Here is a 27679-nt window from a genome sequence, read left to right as displayed (position 1 = left end):
CAAGCAAGCTTATGCAGCATCAGCCAAAAAACAAACAAACCCCCCCACATTTCACCCCTCTATTCATTCTAAATGCTTGTCCAGCTCAGCCTTAAATTTATTTAGGCTATCAACTTCCAAAAACAAAAAATGGAAGTCTGTTCCACCAATCAACCACCCGCTGGCTAAAGGCAAATTTCTGCACATCTATTTTACAACTGCTTCACCGCATGTTTTGGAAACCAGCGCGGTGCTTGAACCTATTAAACCACCTGCTGCTTGCCATGAACTTGGGTCGGGGTTTGCCATACTTATCCTTAATATCTTTATAAATACTTGTTGCTTTTGCTTGAATGGTCATTAGACTCAGGGGCACTCGCTTCTGAATCTGATTTTCCATCCATATTATTAACAGCTGTTCCATCTTCGATATAGCACCTGAACACTGTTTTGTGATCACTACTGATCTTAAGTGCGTTGATCCTTTGACATGTTCTTTTATATATGTGCTGTACTTTAAAATAGTATTCACTATTGAAGCTGCGAGACCTAATTCCCTTGCAATAGATGACAAACTTTCTCCTGCTTCGTACTTCTTAATCACTTTCATCTTCATTTCTAAATCAATTTTGTTTTGTTTCCTGGCACTACCACCACTTGCAATTTTCGTTGGTCACTTTCCCTTCATGATTGTAATACATAAATAGGAATGAAGAGAAGTTTCTGAAAATTAGTTTTTTTATATATGAGTGAAGATTTCAGTGAAGGGAAACACATTTCACCATAAGGTAAAAACCCACAGTATTCCAGTTATCAGTATTATCATGAATGAAATAAGATTGAGTTTACTACCTGTTTATAATTAGATACACTAACAGAAAAGCCCAATAAACCAGAAAGTGCAAATGTTTTTATTGTTTTATGGTCTAGAAACATGCTTTAGAAAAATATCACAAAGGCATTCAAAATTGATTCTTATAATAGACGGGAACATATGATAACAATGAAAATGTAATGCAATTTCCATTGTAAAAATTACCTTTTAGAGAGATAAATAGCTTAGTTATATAGGGAAATTTTCAACTTCCAAGGAATTACGAATGAATTACACGAAAAAAGTGTTATTGTGTTCACATTACGATATTCCTATGGGATGCAAAATACGTTTCCAGAATTTTTTTTTAAGTTTGCACAGGCCGGCAAAAACTTACGTAAAATCGAATTTCCATAAGTTGAGTATTACATAAGTCAGTGAGTTCCTGTATATGATACAATGGTACACAAGAAAACAGATTCAGGAAGTTTGGGAGGTGACTAACTTAAAAGTGACATTTGAAAATTAATAACTTATCACAAACTTCAGTTTAAATTCAAATTCATCATTTCTTAACTGAATTTGCACAAACCAAAATATTTTTTTGAACTACTTAAATGGATGATCTAAGATGCAACTGTGCACAATAGTGATAAAAGTAAAAGTAAAGTGAGCCATTATCAACCCACTGCAGGATGGAAGCCTCCTCAACAATTCATGCTGAGGGAAATGGACCATAATCTGCCACGCTGGTCCAGTGCGGGTTGGCAGATCGACCGTATTCAGCAGTCAGGGGCTTGAACCCCGGTCTACTCAAAGAGTAGCGTGATACTGCACTCCCGCTCCTGCCCACTCGGCTATGGTGGCCGTTAGACAATAGTGATATTTTAGGCCAAATTTATAACACACCATAAAATACCAAACAGAGTTACATAAAAACTGTGTATTTCTAAACATTGCCTACAATAATTATAAAATATATTCAAGAGAAGTCAATAACCATTACCTGCTGCCAGCAACTCCAACACCTTTACTTGGCAGTATTGCCTCCCACTTAAGGGTTCCTCCTACAAGGTACCTGACCCTGTGAATCAAGATTCCAGGTCCTACAGCAACACTATTTTCCAGTTCCAAAGAAATTATGGAACCTTTATTGTTACTAATCTGTAAACATGAAACTTCATATACTTCAAATTTTTATGTCAGCAAAAAAAATAAATAAATAAAAAATAACAATAAGAGCTATCAAGTTTTCATTATTGTATAGGGAAAATATTATAGTCAGCATGATGTATATAATATTTAACTGAATTGTTAACTTCTTTTCATACTATCTTCCAGTTCACCTTGAGGGGACAGAGGACGAGGTTAAAGGTGGAGAGAGGAAGCACGAATATTCCAAAATTATATTTTATTTGCAACTCACACATATTAGTACTTTTTATAATTAAAAGTTACCTCCAATTATTACTTATATCTATCTTTGAGTATATCAATAAAGTATATATGAATAGCTGTAAAGTGTTAAATTTCCAATCAATAAAATCAGATAAATTAGGCTGGCATTCTAATGTCATGATTTCTTTGCCATGCATATCCCCGATTACTGGAATAGGACTATGGCATGTCTGCCAGGGGCAAGTAGATGATGTTGTAGAGCAGATATCATCTTTTAAGGGCACAAAAGGTGATATTGTTGTACAAATTGGCATAATGATATTAAGAGTAGGAGATCTGAGGACTTACTCAACAAGTACAGGCAATGTTGAAAAAAAGTCGTGAGTTGGAGTTAAATTTGAAAGTGTCTGTAATTCTGCCTACACATGATAGAAAGAAGTACATGCTGAGAGCCTTATCAATCAATTCAGCCCTGGAAGGATGTGCAAGGCTCATGGGGCAGAATTTTTATCAGCATGGTCTGTGCTTGTTAACAGGGAATACTGTTTTTATAGGAATGAGGATACACTTAAACAGAAGAAGTGCAAAGAATATTTGCTGGCGCTATCGAGGCAGCAATAAGTAGGTCAGAAAACTGCTAGCCTGGAGGGATACACAGCCTAATAGATTAACTACAGTTGCAAGCACAGTTAAAAGTGATTCTTGCACTGCTTCTATTGAAAAATGCAGCAGCCTGGAAAGCAAGGTGTCTGGGATTTCAGGCCCTGCTATGGGTCATTGTGGAACCAGTGAATAGGTAACTAAGAATAAGAACACATGTATAAAATGTTCTTGTTTATACTCCGGCACGACCACCAGGTCAGTGGAGTTTACAATAAATCAATCAATACAAAATTAATCATATTTAGCAGTCACAGGCTTGAACCCCGGTCCACTCAAAGAGCATGTGCTACTACACTTGCACTCCTGACCACTCAGCTACGTCAAGCCTAATGTATACTTACATGTACACTAATGCTAAGAGCATTATAAATAAATTTGATGTTCTCCACTAGAGTAGTGGAGACATGGTGCCACTCAGACATAAGTGATGCTGAATTTAAATATGGGGAGTACAATGTACACAGGAAGGACAGACAGGACAGGAAGGTTGAAGGGGTTATGCTCTTAGTTAAGAAGCATATTAAATCTAAGGCAGTGCAACCAGTCAACATGGGTGACCAGTGCAATGTTGAGTCAGTCTGCTGTGGTATAAGAACTGGGAAAACAAAACCTAAAGCAGGAGTGTGTCATACACCTGATGACTCTGGTGAGTATACCAAACAGCTATACAGAGAAATAGTGGTCCAGTACTTCAGAATGTCTTCTAATGGGAGATTAACTTTCCAGATATTGAATGGAATTTGCAAGGTGTCACTCACGCACTAGCAATACTTTTGTAAAATTCTTGAATGATTGTTAGAGACGTTAGATAGGAAACAATATTCTAGATTTGGTTATCAGCAGTGATTCTACATGCATTAAGAATCTGCAGGTAAAAGATCCACTGAGTGACAGCAATCACAGTGTATTAATGTGAAACTTAATCAAAGACATAACTACTGTCAGGATAAAGGGAAAGACATTTGCTTTCGTAATGGTGACTATAGTGGTCTCAGACAGTTTTTAAATTCTATGTAGTGGGACCAAGTGATGATGTTACCAAAAGCAAATTCTAAATGAGAAGCATTCAAGGAAGTAATCAAAGAAGCTACTAGGCTCATACCAATGAAGAAATACTGTGCAAGTTTTAAACCAACATATAAATTATCAGGTGTTCCAAAACCTATGGTACATATAAATTAGTCTGTAATCAAGCCAAAAAGGAGGTTAGGCAGGCTAAGGTAGATTGTGAGAAGTTTCTAACTGACAAAGAATGCAAAGAACAGCAGAAAAGACTTCTATGCTTGTATTAACAGTAGAAGAAAAGGATTGAATCACACTGGGCAACTTGATATCAATGGGTAAACTGTTGATGACCCTGCTCAGGTTGCTGACAAAGTGAATAGATATTTTGTATCTACATTCATTTGAGGAATTCTTTATGAGAGGGGATGTCACAAGTTTATCAAACTCCAACAGAGAGCTAAATAACCTTGTGATAACTGAAAGAAATTGCTGATCATAAAAAGCCACTTGGGGTGGATGGAATCTATTCACCTATCTGTTCATATTAAAGAAGGCAGCAAAGGAGGTGAGCAACCCTTAGCTATAATTATGAGAGCATCCCTGGATTCAGGGGAGGTTCCTGTGGACTAGATATGGGCAAATGTATCCCCAATTCATTAAGGGGAATCAAAAGGTGACATGAGTAATTATAGACCTGTCAGCTTAACATCTGTTCCACGGAAAATAATGGAGTTAATGGTTAAAGAAATAATGCAGGGCTATCTGGCCAGAAAAGCAATTATACTGCAGTCACAGCATGTATTTTTTAAGGAAAATACATGCAGTGGACTAATGTTACCAGTGGAGTTACCAAGGGTTCAGTGCTTGGCCAATTGTTGATTACAAATTTATTAATGATATTGATGACGATATATCAGGCTTAATGTAAAATTTAGCAGGTGATACAAAGGTTGGTTAGTTGGTCAATGACATTAATAACCATATGCTACTGTAACAAGATTTAGAAAAATTAGGTTGATGGGCTTAGAAATGGCAGATGAAGTTTAACATTGACAAATGCAAGATACTGCATATAGGTAGCAGTAATCTCAGAGTAACGTATAAGCTATGTGAAACTACACTCAGGATGGTAGAAAATGAAAAAGACCTGGGGGTAATTGTTCAATCAAATATGAAATTGTATGGGCAGTGCAGATGTGCTGCAGAATTGCTAATGGGGTTTTGTCAATGATATACAGAAACTTTGCTAGTAGGGATAAGGAGGTGATTATTCCTTTTTACAAGGGCATGGTTAGGCCGCATCTAGAGTATTGTGTATGGGTCTGGAGGCCTCACTTTAGAAAGCATGTAGATCTACTAGAACAGGTGCAGAGAAGGGCAACCAGATTGGTGAAGGGAACAAAAGGGTGCTTTTACCTACAAAGGCTTCAGTTCTGCTAATTGCAGTCTGGAGACTAGGCACCTCTGGGGTGATCTTAGTGAGTAGCCACAGGCAGAGGTGAAAGTTATTCTTGCACTGCTTCTATTAGAATGAACAGAAGCCTGGAAAGCAAGGTAATGGAGATTTCCAGGACTGCTGGGAGTCATAGTGGAACAAGTCATAGACATTGGTAAATAAGAATAGGTGCATGTATACTTGTATGTACACCACAATGACAGAAGTATAGTAAATAAATTTGATGAATTTGAAGTGCTGGTCAAGACATCAAAGGCAGATATTGTTGGGATATCAGAGACTTGGTGTCACACAGATATCAGGTATGCAGAATTGGAATTTGGGGAGTACAATGTGCACAGAAAGGATAGCCAGGATAGGAAGGGAGGAGGGGTTATGTTTAATTAAGAAACACAAAATCTAAGGAAGTGCATCCAGTTAAACATAGATGGACACTGCAATGTTGAGTCAGTTTGGTGTGACATAAGCACTGGGAAAGCAAAAATGAGAGCAGGAGAGTGTTATAGGCCTAATGACCCTTATGAGTACAACAAACAATTGTACAGAGAAATAGAGTGGGCCAATAAATCAGAGTCTTATAATGGGGGATTTTAATTTCCCAGATATTGACTGGAACTTGTGAGTTGGTCACTCGCACACTAGCAAGACTTTTGTGGATTTTTTGGATGATTGTTTTCTGCAGCAGCATGTTCGAGAGGCAACTAGAGAGTGTAATACTCTTGATCTGGTTATCAGCAGTGTTTGTTTGTGCATTAAGAATCTGCAGATAAAGGAACCACTAGGTGGCAGTGATCATAGTGTACTGAAGTGGGATTTGCTTAAAGATATAATTACCATCAGGGGTAAAGGGAAGGGTTTTTGTTTCCATAAAGGTGACTACAGTGGTCTCAGACAGTTTTTAAATTCTGTACAGTGGGACCAACTGATTATGTTACCAACAGCAAATTCAAAATGGGAAGCATTCAAAGAACTTATCTTGGAAGGCTACTAGGCTTTACATACCAACTAAGAAATATTTTTCAAAGTTTAGGCTAAGTGGATGTAAAATCAACTAATGAGACTCATGGCAGAGAAGAAAAATGCATTAGATGCATATAAATTATCAGGCGACACAGAAGCTTATGGCAGACATAAGTTAGTCTATAATCAAGTCACAAAGGAGTTAGGGAAGCGAAGGCAGATGAGAAATCTTTGGCAAAGGATGCTAAGAAAAACAGCAAGGATTTTTTTACTTATATAAACTCTAGAAGGAAGGGGATGATTCAGATTGGTCTACTTGATATCAATGGTTTGACTGTTGATGATCCTGCTCAGATAGCTGATAATCTGAATGAGTATTTTGCATCTACATTCACAGATGACAAGTTAAGAAAGGAAAATGTTGGACGTTTATCAAACTGTAACAGGGTACTTAATGATTTTGTAATAACTGAGAGCAAAGTTAAGGAAAAATTGTTGAAGTTAAACATAATAAAGGCACCTGGAATGAATGGGATCTATCCAGTTATATTAAAGGAGGTGGCAAAGGAAGTCAGCAAACCCTTAGCCATAATTATGAAAGCATCCTTGGACTTAGGGGAAGTCCCCACGGACTGGAGATGTGCAAATGTATACCTAGTTCACAAAGGGGGATCAAAGGGTGACATGAGTAATTACAGACCTGTTAGTTTAACTTCTGTTCCGGGGAAAATAATGGAGTCACTGATTAAAGATGCATTGCAGGCTCATCTAGACAAGACTGCAGCAATAATTCAGACACAGCATGGGTTTGTTAAGGGAAAGTCTTGTCTCACCAATTTGATTGGATACTATGATGTGGTTACAGGGAACTGGATGCAAAAAATAATTTTGATATCATATATTTGGATTTCAGGAAAGCTTTTGACAATGTTGCACATGGAAGACTACCGTACAAATTGGAGCAGTATGATATTAAGGGTAAGTTGCTACAATGGATAAAAGGAAAGTTGAGTGGGAGAAGACAAGAGTGGTAATCAATGGATTTTGCTCTTTGTGGACTAATGTTATTAGTGGAGACCCCAGGGTTTGGTGTTGGGCCCACTGTTGTTTGACAACAGTGGGCCCAACACCAAATCAATGATATCAATGATATTGACGAAGATATATCAGGCTTAATGTTGAAGTTTGCAGATGATACAAAGGTCAGCAGGGTTGTTAATGACAGTGTGCTACTGCAACAGGATCTAGAAAATTTGGGCAGATGGGTAGAAGTAAACCCAGAGAAATGTACCAACTGTGTGGTACTACACTAAGAGTGGTTGAAAATGAAAAAGACTTGGGAGTAATTGTGCAGTCAGATATGAAGTTTTATGAACAATGCAGACAGGCTGCCGGAGGAGGTCATCATGTATTGTCAATGATCCATAGGAATTCTGCTAATAGGGAAAAAGAGGTGATTTTCCCTTTATACAAAGGGTACTAGGAAAGTTTTGCAATACAGCTTTGTTTATTTAATTTTTTCAAAGTAATTTTCTCTACATTCAATACACCTCTCCATCCTCCGAAACCAATCTTTAAACCAGTTCTGCCAAGTTTCACTAGGGAGTAAAGCACACTCGTTGTCCCAAGCCCGTAGAAGGTCCTCATCACTGGAAAACCGCCTCCCTTTTAGCTTCATTTTGACAATGTTGCACATGGAAGACTACCGTACAAATTGGAGCAGTATGATATTAAGGGTAAGTTGCTACAATGGATAAAAGGAAAGACATGCGGGAACAGTGCAAAGTCGCAGGGAGCAAGGTCTGGTCTGTAGGGAGGGTGCTTGAGAAGTTTCAGTCCTGTCGTGGTCAAATATTCGGTGCAGGCTTTGACGCGGTGAGCTGCAGCATTATCGTGATGGAGGTACCAGGTGTCCATTCTTGACTTTGGCCGCAGGTTCTTCATAGATCCAATGACTTTAGGCAGGCATTGTTCAGTATACCACTTAGCTGTGACTGTCTTCTGCGTGTCCAAAACGACACGTTCCACAATTCCACTCGATTTGAAAAATACAGCTATCATTTTCTTCTTTACAGATCGGGATTTTCTGACAATTACGGGTGTGTCGTCATCATCAAAGACCCAAACTTTGTTTTGAGCCTTGGTCGGCAGATCGTAATAGTACAGCCAAGTCTCGTCACCTGTCACGATGTTGTTCACATACCGAGATTGTCCCTTATCAAACGTTTTTAACATCTCCCGGCACCAAATCACACGTCGTGTCATCTGCTCTTCAGTCAGTTGATGCGGCACCCAGAGAGAACAAAGTTTCTTCACGTGCAAATGATCTTGCAGAATCGAATGAATTGCTGGTGCATTTAGGCCCAAAGTATCCTCTATCTGTTGGTAGGTCACTCGCCTGTTTTCGTCAAGCATTTTCCTCACAGCAGTAACGTTTTCCTCCGTAACTGACGTTCGTGGCCTTCCCGGCCTCTCAGAATCCTCCAGAGTGAAATTTCCCCTTTGGAATTCTCTATACCACCTGAATATCGTTGTACGATGTGGACAATCATCATCTAGTGCAAGAGTTATTTCTTCTAAGCACTGATCTATGGTTAAACCATGCACGAAATTATACCGCAAAACTGTCCTTATCTCATTTCGTGACCATGATGCCATCGCAAGCACTTTACACTCTCACTACTAATGAATAACTGAGCCCATCGACTTGGCGCGGCGGCTACTATGCACGTATGAACATGTCTCAACATGCAGCAACAAGCAGCTTCCTGTGATTCATTTTTGCGTCATATTGCAAAACTTTCCTAGTACCCTTTGTATAAGGGAAAATCACCTTGAGTACTACATAGAGGTTTGGAGGCCTCATTTTAGGAAGGATGTAGAGTTGCTTGAGCATGTACAGAGAAGGGCAACAAGATTGGTGAGGAGAACAAAGGGGTCCTCTTACCAAGAAAGGCTTAAGTCCTGCAAATTGCAGCAGATGGAGACTATGCACTTGCAAGGTGATCTGACTGAGGTGTATAAGGCCTTGAATGGGTTGAGCACGCTGAATTCTGATGGGAGGCATAAATTCAAATTGAGGTAAGACAGTTGTAGAATACATGTGCAGAAATTTGCCTTTAGCCGGCAAGTCGTTAATTGCTGGAACAAACTTCCATCTGTCGTTGTGGAAGTTGATAGCTTAAATAAATTCAAGGAGGAACTGGAAAAACGTTTAGAGGGAATAGATGTGTGCAATTTTTTTTTTTTTTTTTTTGTCTGATACTACATAAGCTCATAACACTTGCTTTCTTGCATCACATTGCTATTAAACTGTTTAAGGCCTTGAATGGATTTAGTAAGCTGAATGTGAATGGCATTCTTTCTTTTGTTGAGGCCTCATACATGAGGGGACATAAAAAAATTTAAGTTGAGGAAGGATGGTTGCATGATAGATGTGCGGAAGTGCGACTTCAGCCAGCGAGTGGTTGATTTGAAATAGCCTTCCATCCATTGTTGTGAATGGTAAGGATGGATGAAATCTGTATGTGTGTGTGTGTGTGTGTGTGTTTTTGCTGATGGTATATAAGTTCACCATGTTACATTATTTGTCACTGCTACTGCTGAATTTTATTCATAAATCATACTGAACTTTCACTAGACAGAATCTTAAGATTATTTGCATAGTTATTTTGATTATTGTACTTTCAGACTAAGTACAACACAGCTTGACCCATGTAAAGCTCGCTGTGGTCCTGTGCACGTGGCTGCAAGTAAAGAGGTTACAGGTTTCAGCCTATATGCTGCCATAAGATATTCATGGACTGCTGTGAACTGTAGCACTAAAAATCTAATTGCCCTTAAATAGATATGCATGCAGTCACAATGAATATGTAAATTCTGGCCTTAGCCAACTTGAGAATAATAGAAATTTAATTAATTATTTTATTAATTTAATTATCCTCTTTTTAATTATTAATTTATCCTCTGAAAATAATAGGAGAATATAATATACCTCCATTATAAATAAATTTTCTATTTATACCCTGGGAAAACCATGTATTGTGAGAGAAACTTACAAGACAGCGACTAGATGATTATTATTGTATCGTGAATTTGAAGAGGTGCCATAAAAACAATGTACTTTTAAACTGACCATTTGGCTACAGTCAACTTGGAAGAAATCATATAACTACAAATTGTTGGTTATGGAAAGAGTGGAAGAGAAATCAAAAGTACTTGTAACAGTTCAGGTTCAATAAGCCTTCAAACTGTTAAAAAAAAAAAATAATAAAAAAATAAATAAAGATCATGCACAGGTAATCTTTAAACTGTATAATCCACATATGGATACTTGAGAGTTTACTTATATCCATAACTGTACATTACTTATAATATGAAACAATTTAGCCTGAAATGTTAAACTCATTTTGAAAAATTTAAATTACAGCTTTTATAACTTCAGTCACAAATGTCAAAGTGGAGTCTCAACAGACTAAGGATAAAATAAATAAAATTGGAAGACCAAGTACTATATAATGAAGTGAAGCAACACAAAAGATTTGAATACAATTGTTGTAACTATTCTGCTTAAAAAACAAAACAGAATTAAAATAGTTTCTATAATACTACTTTAATATCCTTTTTAGTTGTCATCTGAATGAGCTGACAATTTTGCAAAACAGACAGCTAACTACTATATTGAGATTTTGTTTTTATATAGGTGGGAAATAATGTACATATCAGTGGGATGATCAAAATTCTGGTGAAGAGGGATATTGGTCTACAAGCCACCGTGTGGAAATTACAGTCATAGACAGTGCTATGACTAGCTTGAGGTTTCAATTTGGTGCCCTATCAACTATTTAAATATCAAAAATAAGTTTATACTTAATGCCTCCTTATGCCTGCAAAGCCTATTGCACTCTTACCACATGCCTCGAGTTGACACTGGTAATAAGAGAACTCAAAACCTGTATGCATGCATTTTAAAAATGCATGAATACTGGAAACAAAAGGCATAATATTCTCAAGATACCATATAACTATAAGATAAACAAAAGACAAAAAAATCTGAAGCAACATGGAAGTGCTTGGCATGATATTTTGGATCCTACTTCAATGGGCAAAGATGATTCTGGAGAAATGTACCATCCTTGCAAAAAGTCAAGGAAACCCCCCTCTCACCTACCAAACTGCAGCATGACTGTAGCACTTGTGCTACTATAAGAAATATGCAAATATTTCAGTCCATGCACTTGCCATACAAATGATCAGCAGTTAGTCCAAAATTCAAAGCAATCTGAGTTTGGAGATGAGAACAGCCACAGCCAAATCTATGTTTACATGACACAGCTGCATATGATAAATTTTAGTGGAAGAGCTATAGCTACAATTCTTTTATAACAAAAACAAACACAAACCACTGATTACCATGCTGCCATATCATATCAAAAGAGAGGAATGTGAACAAGAAAATTGCAGTGGCCCAGCACAGAGCTCCACACCAAAGCCAAGCTTTCTACCAGAAATCAGTTTAACTTGTTCGGGAGTACTTACATGAATTTACACTTGCCAAAGTAGTTTTCATAAGTCATTCAAATAAAGTGTCTGTTAAGCATATAGATTGTTTTAATCTTCCAATATGTGCTGCTATTTCTCATTTGCATTTCTAACTAATAGTAGACAGTTTTAACAGATAGTAACATGAAAATAGCTTTGAAAATTAGATGAGGAGGAAGAGATTGCACCTGTTAGCTGCTGCTGCCTGATTTGGGTTTAAAAAAAAACTGAACCTCTTGGGAATCCTGATCCAGAAATTTAAATATATTACTACATTAAAAAAATAATTTGATTTTTGGCAATAATTTCACTCTAATGTTGGAAAATAATGTCAGAATAAGTACAAATTACTGTATTTTCCCATGTATAAGACACACCTTTTTTCGAAAAATTTGGGGTCTAAAAACTGGGTGCATCTTATACAGTGGTTGTAGATTTTTTTTTTTTTTTTTTTTACTTGCATTTCCCGCTTTTTTGCGCTTGTTGTCTTTGCGCTCATTGTTTCGCACTTGTTACCGGTATATTAGATTATGTTTTGCCACGTTCTGCCCAGAAATGGCTCAGAAAAGATTTTCGTACAGTGCTGAATTCAAGTTAAAAGTGATCCAGTTTGCAAAAGTGAATGGAAATCGTGCTGCTGAACATAAGTTTGGTCCACCTCCAACTGAGAAAACAATCCGAGACTGGCTATGGGAAGAAGAAACCTTACTGAAAACTCCACGGCAGAAGAAGGCCATTAGAGGCAAGTCAGCAAAATGGCCTGATTTAGAGAGGGAATTGAAGATATGGATTGAGGAGCAAAGGGCAATTGGAATTCCTGTGTCCACAAAGATGGTTCAGCATGAGGCAAGAAGAATTGCTGATGAAAAAGAAGTTACTGACTTCAAAGGAGCACACAATTGGTGCTTCAGGTTCATGAAACAGAATGGACTAAGCATGCGTACACACACCAGACTTGCCCAAAAGATGCCTGAAAGCTATGAGCAGAAGGTCCTTGAATTTCATCGTTTTGTCATTCAATGTCGGAAGACACATCAGTTTGAGTTGAGACAGATTGCAAATATGGACAAAGTCCCCCTTCAATTTGATGTCCTAAGTAACAGAACTGTTGATAAGAAGGGGTTGAAAACTGTAACTGTGAAGACTAGTTGGATGTGAAAAGAGCCATTATACAGTTGTTCTAGCTTGTTGTGCCAACAGAACCAAGCTGCCTCCTATGCTGATTTTCAAACGCAAAACAATGCCAAAACAAGACATTCCTCGAGGAGTGATTGTCCACGTTCATGACAAGGGTTGGATTGATCAGGATGGGATGAAAATCTGGTTTGAGAAAGTTTAGAGCAGGAGACCAGGTGGGCTCTTACGCAAACCTGCCCTATTGGTGCTTGATCAGTTCAGGGCACACATAACAAAAAATACAAAGAAGATTGCTGCAGAGCAAAAATACAAAGAAGATTGCTGCAGAGCAAAAACAAAACTTGCCGTCGTCATACCTTGACATCCCAGTTCCAACCACTTGATGTCAGCAGTAACAAACCCTTCAAAGCTGCCATGAGAGACGAATGGAACCAATGGATGAAGTCTTCTAGGGACAATTTGACAATAGCAGGAAGAGTGAAGAAACGAACTATAGGAGAAGTTTGTACCTGGGTGAAAAGATCCTGGGATATCAAGATTGAGATCATTGTCAAATCATTTAAGAAGTGTGGCATTTCAAATACCATAGATGGAACTGAGGACGAGGCAATATATGAAAACAGTGATTCGTCATCAGACACAGATGAGGACAAGCTAATGAATGGGAGTTTTGACAGTGATGAGTTGTATGAATAAAACTTGAGTTCAATAACTTTATGTAATACATTTTTTTTTTCAAATTTCGGGCCGCAAAATTAAGGTGCATCTTATACAGGGAGAAATACGGTAATATTTAAAAGCATTTAGGTACAAAGTTTTTATTTTTATAATTTTTAAAATATTCTATGAAAAAAATTCACTCCACACAGCCTGCCATAGCAGAAACCCTTCACAAGCCCATACACTTTGCTGAAACAGTCATTACAGACAAAGGCAGGTCCACATGCCATTAGTTTTTTTGAACACATATATGTTTTGTTCATAACTAGAAGTGTCCCATGACTTTTAGCAGGATATATACTATCCTAGTATTTATGCACAAGCACGCACGCACACAGGGCATACAATCTTACTTGCTCTTAAATGGAATGACCAATCATGCTTTTCCTGGTTCGAAACCGTTGTTGATTTTATGGTGCATCACCACATTAGGCAATACTATACCATGTGTTACACCTGTATAAGTGTGTGTTCATAGGCCAATTTGCATGTTGTGAAGGCTGAAACACTGGGATAAATCACAGAGAAAAACCTACACCCTCCACTTAAGATTAGCTAACTACAGCACTGATTGAAGAGGCCTTTAAGAATTTAACTAAAGTTAACTGAAATATATACTCTTCTACCACATATAAGTTTGTATAAGTTGTTTATTGCATATATCTGCAGAGTGTTAAGGCAGTAATTTTTTGGCAAAAAAAAAAAAAAACCATCTTTCAGAGTCAGAGTAATAAAAGTGATAATTTTAACCTTCCTCAATCATTGTTTCTTTTTGATCTACATCATTAATTGTTTATTGTTTTGTTAACGAAGAATCTGGCCATGAATAAATAAAATAAGTTTTAATTATGCCGAACGCATGCAATAACGAAAGATAAGCAGGGTCTTTCTATCTAATTCTGGTAACACACTATTATCATATGTTTTAGGAACAGCTCAAACTATTGAAACACATTGGCTTACATAAACAATATGAGCGTAATACCGAAGCTTGTGGGAGTTTCATTTTCACCAGCAAAAATGAAAAATACTAGTAAACAACTCCAGTGCCAATTATGAAAAACATGTTGGTTTTGTTTTCACAAGTTCTGCTCTCTGCTAATCTTAGCAGCACAAGTTTAAAATGGGACCAATATAAATCCTGAAATTATTATTTCTTTGCCAGCATGTAATAACTTGACCACCAGATGGATTTTGATGGAAATTTATATTTAGCTCTTTTAGAGAGACTCGTTGAGCCATCCCAAATTTCATTAAAACTGGACCAACAGAAATCTGGCAATTGGCATTTCTTTGTCCACCCATCAATATGTAATTACTCAACTTTCAGTGGATCAATTTTCATGAAGTTTTATATATAGCTCTTTAAGAACAATTTGCCAAGACTTCGCAAATTTCATTAAAATTGGATCACTAGAAATCTGGCAATTATTTTTCTTTTCTACATATCTAGGGATCCCATATGTCCCAATGTCCTGACAAAGTCGACCCAGGATGTCAAATGTCCCGGTTTTTTTCAAAACATTGCTTCTCGTTGAACATTTTCACCTGACACCCAGCAAAATCGAGTCAAGCTCTACTATACAAGTATTTCAAAACAAAGTAGCCCATGCTCGCAGTTAACCTTATAGTGGTGACATGTAGGGCTTATAACACCGGTATTTCGGTATTTTTAATTTATGAAACCAGGATACCGGTATTCCAAAAACAAATGTTTTTCTCAATAAATTTTGATGACAGTTAGGTGCAATAAAGTAAGGAAAAAACAAGTACTATAATTACTTGAATTCAAGTTTTAAATAAACAGTTATTGCAATAATAAATATTCTGAAAAAAAAATCATTAAAAATACAGTTATTCTAAAAACAAAAAAATACATATTGTTACTGCAAAGTTTAGTTATGTTTAAGCATCCACACTACCTGGTCCAGGCACCTCCGTGGCCAGGTGGGCAGGAGCAGCAGTGCATAGCACACACTTCTTGATTAGACCTGGGTTCAAGCCCATGACCACCAAATACGGAGGATGCAGAAAGGTCAGGGAATGACCACCGCATATCCCCAGAGCAATATGGCCTTAGTTGCTAATGCTCCTAAAAACCAATAACAAACAACAAACTACCTGTCCAAATAAAGTGAGCTCTTAAGAAACAAGCAATCAATAGTATGATCATTTAAAATGGATCTAATTTTGGTACATATTTGATTAGCGGCAGAAAATGCCCTTTCGGATTCTATTCTGGTACTATTGTACTGAGATAATTGTAGACAATCTCAGTCCATATTTTCTAGGCTTTGAACTTTTTTAGCAAAAATAGTTAAAAGTATTTCATTAATTTCCGACTCAAGTTCACCTTTTAAAATCTCATTGAAGTCAGGCAATTTCTTAATTTGGTAAGAATTTGCAGAACACTGATGTTCTGTTCCATGCTGGTCTTCCATGGTTGAATTATGTTCATCATTTTCTGAAGGAGAAAGACGTTTTATTCAGCAAAGTATAATTTTCACTATAGTATCTTTACTGAGTCTGAGAGAGAGAGCAAAGAGTGGGGATAAGGAATAAGGAGAGCAAAGAGTACAGCTAAGGAATTCTTCACATATATAAATGCAAAGAACAGAAGGACAAATAAGATCGGATGCATATGTAATTGCATAGGATAGTATTAGATACCCCAACTGATGTTGCAGATGAACTCAAGTTATTTTTGCATCGGTATTTACAGAAGAAAAAACCTTCACATCAATGAGAAATTATGGGAGTGAAGTTGAAAAAATGTAATTAATGATGCTGAAATTTCACATGTTGATTTAACGAGAAAATTTTTGCGCCCACAGGCAAATAAGGCTCTTGTCGTTGATGGCATATACCCTATAATCTTAAAGGAGGCGGAAAATGAGTGCATTGAACCATTAAGGCTAGTTATGAGAGCATCACTGGACTCAGGAGAGATTCCCTTGGATTGGTTTAAATTGGAACATAAAGGTGGGTCTAGGAGTGTAACGGGAAATTACCGACTAGCCAGTCTAACTTCAGTAGTAGGGAAAATCATGGAGGCAATGATCAAGGGTGGAATTCAGGATCATTTAGAATGAAAAGGAATTCTGTAGGATACACAGCATGGTTTTGTAAAGGGAAAATAATGTTTAACAAATCTGGTTAGTCATTTTGACAGGTAACTCATGAGCTGGATTTAGGGAATAATTTCAATATTGTTTATTTAGATATCAGCAAAGCATTTGACTCAGTCCCACATCAGCAGTTACTTTATAAGTTGGAGCAGGGTGGAATCGTAGGGAAAATCCTTAGATGGATAGCACGATGGCTTGAGGGCACCAGACAGGGGATTGTGATAAATGATTATTTCTCAGATTGGGTTAATGTAAGAAGCAGGATTCCCCAAGAATCACTATTGGGACCACTGTTGTTTTTGATTATCTTAAATGACGTCTATGAAAGGATATAGGGTGTGATGTCTAAACTTGCAGATGATGTAAAGATCAGTAGAGTAGTTAATAATCGCCCCCAAGCAGAGCTTCTTCAGAGTGACCTAGATAGACTTCCGGGCTAGCCGGGTGGGTAAAGTGCCTGCCTGGCAACCCAAAGGTTGCGGGTTCGAATTCCGATCTTGGGCTTGGATCAGAGTAGAAAATGTAAAAACTTTGGGAGATGCATTATGGGCCACAGAAGCCGATGTGCCAACAACTAACAAAAAAAAAAAAAAAAAAAAAAAACACTCTTCCGGGATGGTCAGAAAAGTGGCAGCTATATGCTTTAATTCAGCAAAATGCAAGGTCTTACACCTGGGGAACAGCATCCCCAAAACAACTTATACACTTGGTGGAGTTGAAGTAAAATCAGTAGTGGATGAATGGGACTTGGGAGTTACGATACGGTCAGACATTAAGTTGTCTGAGAATTGTAGACATGTTGCAGTGTTGCATGGTGTGCTATCGATGATTTATCGAACATTTGCTAGCAGAGATAAGGACATCATAATCACATAAAGGTGATTTTATAATCTTTATGTGATTAGATTATAAACTATTTTTTTTTTAAATTAGTACCGAAAAACCGGTATTTGAATACCAGAAAAAAATGACCGGGATCTCAGTATTCGGGATCCCCGGTCACAATCCTCAGTATTGTAAGCCCTATTGTAAAGTCTAGTGACATGGAATGACCAGTACCAAGATATAACATCATTATGCTATTTTGTTGCAAAATACCTTTAATGATTTCGATTAGAGCTAATCATTGTCCACACTGCAGTGTTCATGTTGATTTCTCAGTGTTCTACTTTTAACGTTTCATTATTTTTATATTTGGAATATATAAATAATTTTATATTTTGAATATAAAAATAATCCTCCTTTAAAATGCCAAAGAGAAAATGCATGTTTACTAACAGTTTAAAGGAGCAATTCCCATTTATAAAAGAAAGTGGCGATTCCTCAAAAGTGGAGTGTTCCGTGTGCGTGCTGTGTTTAGTGTTGGTACATGGAGGAAAGGAAGATATATTTTATCATGTCAGCACAAAAAAAAAAAAAAAAAAAAAAAAAAGGCTGCTGTGGCTGCAAAATCCTTCAGTCAATCATTAACGTCATTTTTAGACAAAAAAAACCTCTGGGTGACAAAGAGAAAGAGATCTAGCTGCAAAAGAGGCTACGTTTGTTTATCATACTATCAAAAAGAATCAGTTTGCAGTCAATGGATTGTACTTCAGCTCTTTTAAAAACATTTCTAAACAAAAAATTTGCCTGTATTCAAACAAAATGTAGGGATATTGCTGTGAATGTATTATCACCACATGCAAGAAATGAAATACTGGAAGACCTAAAGAATACAAAGTAATGCTGCTTAGCTGTAGATGCTTCTAACCATTATCTAAAGATTGCACCGATTATAGTGAGGTATTTTATTCTGGATAAAGGCATTGCAACAGAAATATTAGAATTTTGCAGTCTCCCTGGAGAAACCTCTGATCTTATTGTTGACTACATTTTACAAGTTGCTAATAAACATAACATTGTTAATAAAATAATAGGTATTTCAGCAGATAATACCAATACAAACTTTGGTGGATTAAATTTTTCAGTATTTTCACCATTTCGCAGTCAGAGTAGAAAATTTGAAATCTTTTTGTGAAAATAGAGTATAAAACTGTTCTAGGGCATAGCAAAGCACAATGGTTATCACTGGAACAAGCTCTGAATCGTTTTATTGAACTTTATGATGGACTACAGAGTTATTTCTTGAGTCAGGATAATGTCCAAATATTTTATATGAATTTTTTAACAACAGGAAATCTTTTGTATTTCTTCTACTTCTGAGAAGTCAGATAAATATATTTTCTGTTGCTATTCAACAAATTGAATGTGAATTGTTGGAAAAATTTCAGAGAATGTGCCAAGAAAATAAAGACCATCTTACCTAACCTCAGTATAAACCGAAGAAAGTCTCTGTGATGACTACTTGATAATACTACTAACTGCAAGACTGCAGACAGATGGAAAAAAGCATTTGCTCATTTTCAGAAGCAACAAATAACCTGTAATGAAATAAAGTTACTTATGGGATTTTGTCTTACTCTACCAGGATCAAATGCCATAACAGAATGTATTTTCTCTTTGATGATTTCATTATGGAGTGATGAGAAAAACCACCTTCAGCTGGACACAGTTAAATCAATTTTGATTATTAAAACCCATTATAAGGACGTACCATGTTCAGAGTTTTTTGATGTTAAATCCAAAGACCTAAAGCTTTTAGAAAAAGTCCATTCTTCGAATAAATGTCAGAAGTGATGAAAACAAGAACACATATACAGCAACATGTCATCCATCAACCAGTCAATCATAAGGAGGGAGAGAAGTTGTACAAATTAGTGATTATAGAGTATGGACTACAACTGCAAAGGATGATGAAGGGATTAATAAAAAACATGAGTGGTTGTCTAATTTTTTTTTTAGTATTTTTCTTGTTTATATTTAATATTCTCTTTGTTAATTTTTCATATGTGAATTGTCTTGTTCGTTTTTAGAATAGTTTTCATTATATGTATATTTACTTCATGCATGTACACTTCTTTAAAAAGTCTATCAAGAGTATTGTGCTCGAAAACAATGCCCCTAACGTATAGATAGACCTGCATTTCACAGCGTCCCGGTTTTTTGTTTTTAAAATCTGGGATCCCTATACATATCACATAGACTATTCATATACCGTATATTGCAAATGATGCACTGGATATTGTTTGTTTGTTTGTTTGTTGCTGATTGCTGATTTGAGGCAATACAGCAGATGCACAGAAACAAAATGCTCTCAATTTATGCATAAAAGTCATTGGTTTTTTTATTTATTTATTAATATTATTATTATTAAAAATCATGAATTATTACTATTTGCTAACATTTTTGAAATGTAAGGCACTGCATACATTAACTAACTTGTTTAAGAGGAGCCTTAAATTTGGAGTGGTGGCATATACAAAAAAGAGCTGAGGCATTCTTTCATTTATGAAAACCTCACATCAGTATTTTAATATGAAGATTTGCAACACTGTTATCTACAATGAAATTCAACTATTAGTGATATTAAAACAATTCCATAAAAATTGTCAATGGCGATGAGTGGACAATCAGTGGATCAGCAAAAAACAACTTATAATTGACATTTTACTCCAAATTTTTTTTTTTTTTTTTTTAATTGTGGGGTTTTTAAAAAGAACACCCAAATTTTAACCCTATAATCCTGTTTATTATTAAACAAACCAGAAGCTGAAGAACTTTACTTGTACACCTAAAGAGTGGGACAATTAATTTAAAACTCCCTTGGCCAAATATACTCTTGCATTACTGATGTGATTTCTATTGTAGCTTCATTCTAGTGATAATTAGGAGGGGGAGGGGGGGGATTTGGTTTGGTTGGTTTTTTTTTTAGGAGCATTAGCAACTAAGGCCATATTGCTCCGGGATATGCGGTGGTCATTCCTTGACCTTTCCGCATCCTCCGTATTTGGTGGTGACGGGCTCAAACCCCGGTCTAATCAAGAAGCGTGCGCTACGCACTGCTGCTCCTTCCCACCTGGCTACGGAGGCGCCTGGAGGAGGAGGGGGGGGGGATCAACTTATGTTTTATGGTTAGTTAAGAAAATTAAAAACAAAACTCATTGCCGTCACAAATTTACAATTTCCAAAATGGCCTTGGCAGAGTGTATCAAAAGAACAAAATGTAGCAAACTTACTTGTACACATGATGATTTATCCACTTTTAGTGGAGGAAGGTTCAAACTGGTTCCAAGATGACTTGGATGCTTATCTAGATGTTTTTCTTTTTCTGGAGACATCTGCAAGAAATATTTTGTTAGATTAATTAATTAAAATTGGTAATAATAATAATAATAATAATAATAACAACATCATTATTCCTGTAAATGATCAGTAGTCTTGGAAGGTATCAAAATAACAAAATACGGAGCACAGAGTTTTCAGTTTAAAATGTGATGCTAACATAGCATTATTACTCATATTATTAAAAATCAGTATTAAGAAAATAAAGTAAATTCAAGTTAAGTCTCATAGCATCAATCACGCTTATTGACAGAAAATTTGAATAATTTTTCTGTGGATCAAAACAAAATGAATGTGCTATGCTACATACAAATTTAATCCAAATTATGATAAGTGGACTACTCTTGCTTAATTGTTCAAGTGCTAAATTAAGCAGTGGACTACACTGTTTAATTTCAGCACTTGAACAAAGTTCAGGCAGATTTATTTGTTGAATGGTGAAGTCAATTAACACGTGTCATGCGCTGGATTTTTTCTTGCCCCTCTCTGGGTGAGATACCGGTGAAAGGTTGTACTTGTCCACTTTTCACATAATTTCACTATTACAACCAACTCTTTCTATAAGCAATACTCTAAGGATCAGCTCCTTATAAGGAATGATTTTGCCTACTCCCAGCCAAAACATACATTGCAGTGTTAAATGACACTATCCATAAGGACTTTCTCTATTTGCTGCAAGCAACGCCAGCAGCAGTGTATACGTATATATCTCATGTATTAAGTTACTCACCTTATAAGGAATGAGTCTTTCCCGTATAAGGAATAGTTTTATGGTAACTATCTACATGAGAAACATACTGGATACCTTAACTTTACAAAGATACACGTTGTATGACAAATAAGCATTACTTTATGTGAATCTTTCCTGTGAATTTGTGTACTCAAAAATTGAATATGTCTCAAAAGAAACTTCTTAACAGATAAATCATAAGAACATGATTTATTTATTAAATTGAATGTGATAAGGCAGTACATGAAGAAGATGCTAATTTGTTTCTGCAAGATTTGTAAAATAAATTCTAATTCCAAAAACTGTAATACAAAGAATATTGGTGTCAAAGGAAAAGATTTCGGAGGAAGGATATCTTCCAAATGCAAATAAATTAGGGGGGTGGGGAATGAAGATGTTGATCAAGCAGTTTTAAAATAGATTAAAGAAATTCACAGTCAAAATGTTTCACTTGATGGCCGCTTAATTAATTAAATGCTCAACATTTTGTAATAAAACTGTTAGGTTACAGTGAAAATTTTAGGCCAGTAATGGCTGGTTTACAAAATTTAAATGCAGGCATGGCACAAGTTTCAAGGTCGTTCAGGGAGAAGCTGGTTCTCTTCAGCAAGCTGACACAAAAGAATGGTATGATTCAATATTACCAGTATTACAAAAGAATGGCGAGATTCGATATTTGCCTAAAGATTACAGTCCCGAAAATATTTTTAATGTGGATGAATCTGCTTTATTTTAGAAAGCACTACTTGATAAGATCTGTGTTCAAACTTCAAAATGACAATTGTCAGGGTGGTAAAAGGAGCAAGTTAAAAATAACATTTTTAGTAGGTGAAAATACAGATGGCAATGAGAATTTGCCATTATTAGTCATTGGTAAATCAAAAAAAATCAAATGTTTTCCAAAAAAAACCAAAAAAACAAGGACAACCTTCCTGTGTGATATAAAAAAAAAATAAAAAGGCATGGCTGACTGGGGAAATTTTTTAGGATTTAATTCAAAAATTTTTGTTGCAAAATTGATAACTGCTGTGCTCACCCAAACTTACTTTCACTAAAAAAAGCTATAATATAATTTTTTTACTGCCAAACAACTTATGGAACACAGCCTATGGATCAGAGTATAATAAATAACCATAAAATTTTTTATCATGAAAATTACTGCAAAAACAGGGCTGGCTGGAGAAATTGAGGATTTTATTCTCTAAAATTTTATTGATTCTAAAATCAATTTTAAGAACAATCTACAGCAGGCTCCCATTATAACGCGGTTCACTTTACGCTGATTCGCTATAACACTGTTCGTATATTATAATCTGTATCTGACTATAATGCTGTCACAGATCACTATAAAGTTCTTTTACAGATTGCATTTTTTGCATATTTAACGAAATCGTTTCATTTGATGGAGTCAATAGCTTGAAAATGAATAGCAAAACAGCATTAAAACGTTTCCCATGCCGACTTGAGAAATTTTCCCATGCTCACTGAAATTTTCTTGCACACTAATTTAATGCAGTACAGTGACTTGTTACACAGTTCCGAGATCAACATTTAAAAAAAAATATCAAGTATGTTGCTTGTAATATTTATGTTATATGCATTTATCCAAAGACTAATCATCACTCAGTACAGTATTAGATATTGTGCGTAATGGACAGTTTACTCGAACATTGTATCATAATTAATGCAACTAACACAGTTACATTTGCGAAGAGTTAATAATGGCCGATAAGAATGAAAAAGCAACAACGTCTGGATGCAGTACAAAGACTATAAATGTAAGAAAAAGACTAAATTTGAAAATTAAATTAGACGTTTTGAAGCGAATCAATTCTGAAGCTGGTGTTTTCTTGGGACGAAAACAAAATCTGAGAGCAGCATACTGTTCCTCGTGTGTTATACCCATTGTTACTTAGGTGAAACAAACAGGCATAAACTTGACCAATCGCCAAGGTCACACAGTACACTAGTCAACTGCACAGCTGCTAAGTGATGCAGCTTGGTTTGGTCTTAAATTCCACAGCTCAACTAAAAATAGCAAGCAGTACAGTTGTTCATGAAAAATTATGATCATTTTTTATTGAACAGCCTTTGTATTAAGTATATATTTTTTACTTGTACCTATTGTAACCCCTGTATGTTACTATTTTAGGATATTGTCATAAAATACTTTTTGGCAATAATTTGATTTTATATACATATACATAAAATTGGGATAAAGACATGCCCACTCATTCATTAGTTAAAAAACCTGTTATGAATTTGCATACATAAACCAGTCCATTTTAAACGTATATCAGTTCAAGAAATTATTTTCTTTGGAAAAACCGTCCTTGGCAGTTTCCTTCTGATAAACTTACTATAGAGACCACGTACACTTTTTTGGTGATTCTTAAAAGTTACTGTGACCAAGTTATATACAAATTATCATTATTTTTTAAATTATGAAATGTATGACAACAAAAGCAAAGTTACAGATTGTAGAATAGTCTTTGCTGATGAATTTCTTCACTTTTACATTGGAAAAGAGGCAAATCTGTGAAATTTATTCTAACAAATAAAAAGTGCAAAGAGATGTCAGTTTAAAGAAGAATGGTGTGAGGAACCAGAGTGGCTTAACTTTAATCACTTCACCAGTATTGCAAGATGTGGCTCATGCTCTCTTTCCTAATTTATCAGACTACAGTTCCAAAGTTATGAATGTGTTTGGTAGCCCTCTTACATTATAAACTTTCCAACATGCATAGAAAGTCATTTCCAAAATGACTTGCAGCAAAAATTAAAGCAACTTCAGTCATCCTAAGAAGCCCCTCCTCACACAAAAAATGAAAAAGGTTAGATTAATTTGGTGTAAGGAGCATGTCAAATGGACCCCACGAGCAGTGGAAGTCAGTTATTTTCTTGGATGAGAAGAAATTCAACCTGCATGGCTCTGATGGGAGAAAAACGATTTGCCTTAGACGTGGTGAAGAATACCATCCAGACTGTATGGTATCTACAGTGAAATTCCCTACCAGTCAAATGACATTTCGTATTGGGGAGTATGTCACCTGCCGTTTATAAAAGATTCCGTTAATGCCATTGGATACCTGGCTATATTGGAAGGCAAATTGCTGCCAACCATTAGAGACCATTTCAACCTTCCAAGAAACTGCATCTTTCAGGACGACCCTGCTCCTTGTCATCAGGCGAAAAGTATAAGTAAGCACTTCTGTAGTTACTTTAGCTTCATTTCTGCATTAGATGTTCTGACAGTAATGTGTTTACATTTGTTACAGGTGAAAAAATAGTTGAAAGAATGGTCCATTACAACTGTTAGCTGGCCAGGAAACAGCCTGGACCTGAATCCTACAGAGAACTGTTGGCATCGTGTGGAATCTGCAGTTGCCAGAAAGAAACCAAAAACTAGCAGTTGATTATCTTCAGAAATTGATCTTGTCATTGCCTTGACAGCATGCTGCTGTAATCGGGGCCAGAGGCAGTTCAACTAAATATCAGTTTGCACCTGGTGAACTTTTCATTTTGTTTTCCATTTAAAATGATAAACTGAAGCAAACTGAGGGCTTCTGATAACATTTCAGCTATAATTGTCATGTTTACCAAAACTGTCATATAAAGGTTGCAAATGCTCATTTTGGAACATTTTGAGAACACGTCAAATATTACTTAGCTTTGCCTTAACTATTAATAAATATCTTTTGTTTCTATTTCTATTTGTGATGCTAATCATCATCGCAAAAAAGAGTTAGAAATGTGACATTCTTAGGTGATGAGCTTTCTTTGAACACCAATGTGTATACAGGGTGTCTCAAAAATATTGGTACACCGTTTAGGGGAGGTAGGTAACATCTAAAGGAATGTGAATTGCATAGGAACCCATAACCGGAAACGCCACGGGGAAAGTAGTAGCAGAGGCACAAGAAGCAGAAATGACACAAATTATGTTTGCCACTAATTACTGTCTCCACAAGGCAGTAATTAGTGGCAAACATTTATTTGACATAATATTAACACTGGAGTACGAGATGGATGCATTTCATGATGTTACAACAGATGCTCGAAGGTTCCACCATGAGACGCGATGCATGCGTGACACCGACACAGCATGGATTGGCAGACACGGTCAAACACACCTGGAGTTTCTTTGACAGTAGCAGCAGCACAGACAAGTCTCGCCACAAGATCCATTTCCATCTCTACAGGCAATTCATACACGATAGATTTGAGGGCCCCCCCCACAGAAAGAAATCAAGGCTCGATAAATCAGGTGAGCATGGGGGCCAGGCAACGGGTCCACCCCGGCAATCCATCGACGCCCAAAATGCCTGTTCAAATGGTCACGAAGACATCTTCCATAATGGGCAAGCGTCCCGCCATGTTGAAACCAAATGTTGCATCTCACATTTGCTGGAACATCGTCAAGTAACCCTGGTAGAACTTGTTCAAGAAAGATCCAATATTTAGCGGAGTACATGCGGGATGGTAACAGGTATGGGCCGACTAAGCAGTCACCGACCATACCTGCCCACACATTTATTGCGAAGCAATGTTGTGGGCACACACCGTGTGAGCCCTCTGCTAATCCACACACTAGGTGCATGTCTGCCAGCTCACAGTTCGTATATCGATGCATGCTCTTCGTGCAGCGACTACTGCTTGAATGAGTAAACCAGAAATTTTCCCTCTCGCGAACTGATGAACACTGCCGTGTACCGACTTACGGTGATATTTCCGGTAATGGGTTCCTATGCGATTCACATTCCTTTAGATGTTACCTACCTCCCCTAAACATTTGTACCAATATTTTTGAGACACCCTATATATATATATATATATATATATATATATATATATATATATATATATATATAAGGATATTCAATGTACCCCCTTAAAGATAATGTTCAAAGAGTTACATATGGTGGCGCCTCCGTAGCCAGTTGGGCAGGAGCAGCAGCAGTGCGTAGCACCCGCTTCTTGATTAGGCTGGGGTTCAAGCTCGTGACCACCAAATACAGAGGATGCGGAAAGGTCAGGAAATGACCACCGCATACCCCGGAGCAATATGGCCTTAGTTGCTAATGCTCCTAAAAAAAAACAAATAACAACAATAACAGTTACATGTGAAAAGAGATATACAGTTGATGAAATGGTTTCAGTGAATGCAAGATTAATAAATCAGGTATGACAGATGCACTTAAAAGTGCAAAGCAGCATTAAAGGATGCAAGAGTATATATAAGTTGTATTAATATACTGAATTAAGTATGCATAAATGGATGTAAAAGTTACACAAAGTGCCAATAACTAGAAGGGTGAGGAAAGTAGAAAAAGAAGTGTAGCAGATTTGTGATAGGTGAAAGAATGTTAATATCCTAGAGGTTATGATGAATTAAGAAAATTATGGGCTGAATTGCCAAGTGAATATAAAGTGGGGGAACTGTAAAGTAAAATGAATACATCAAAATACTAATAAAATGAAAATGGTATAGCTGTCATCAGACGTGGGGGGGGGGAAACATTTTTAGTAAATGGTCTAATATAGGTAATGCAAAAATGCTTGATCTGATGTTAGCTGAAATAAATATTGTTACATGAATCAGGTATTTCATCAGGGGACTACACCTGACCATGTATCAGGAACTGCATTTCTATACTTGTCCTTCATAATAGTAGAAGAAAAGTGAAAGGCCAAAAAAGTAACGAAAATGAAATTAGCACTTTCTAATACAGTATGGACAAGGTAGTCCCAATACAGTGTAATTTATTTAGGTAAAAATAAGTATCGAGTTGGGATAAAAATGGCTAAAATAAATATGTAGAATTTAGAGTAAGATTCAATTTTGTATAAATAGGAAATCAATGTATTTTAAAAATAGATTTAGAAATAGATTTAACTTTTTCTATGCTTTTTATCTTTCTGTCTAA

General features: G+C 36.4%; 1 protein-coding gene across 1 annotated transcript in view; it reads right to left on the bottom strand.

Moving 5' to 3' along the window:
- The window catches only part of LOC150088720 (protein HIRA-like), a 375669-nt gene that overhangs the window by 117497 nt on the left and 230493 nt on the right, over positions 1-27679 (bottom strand). Inside the window, exons 19-20 of the mRNA XM_090369626.1 lie at positions 20917-21018; positions 1800-1957 (exon numbers count right to left, since the gene is read on the bottom strand). Coding sequence (XP_090225752.1) covers positions 1800-1957; positions 20917-21018 — 260 coding nt within the window. The remainder of the gene's footprint in view (positions 1-1799; positions 1958-20916; positions 21019-27679) is intronic.

This window comes from Mastigoproctus giganteus, chromosome 3 (assembly GCF_048544385.1).
Source record: "Mastigoproctus giganteus isolate SK-2022 chromosome 3, ASM4854438v1, whole genome shotgun sequence".
NCBI lineage: Eukaryota > Metazoa > Arthropoda > Arachnida > Uropygi > Thelyphonidae > Mastigoproctus > Mastigoproctus giganteus.
The sequence above is the reverse complement of the archived record's forward strand: the minus strand, read 5'-3'. Positions and strand labels throughout refer to the sequence as shown.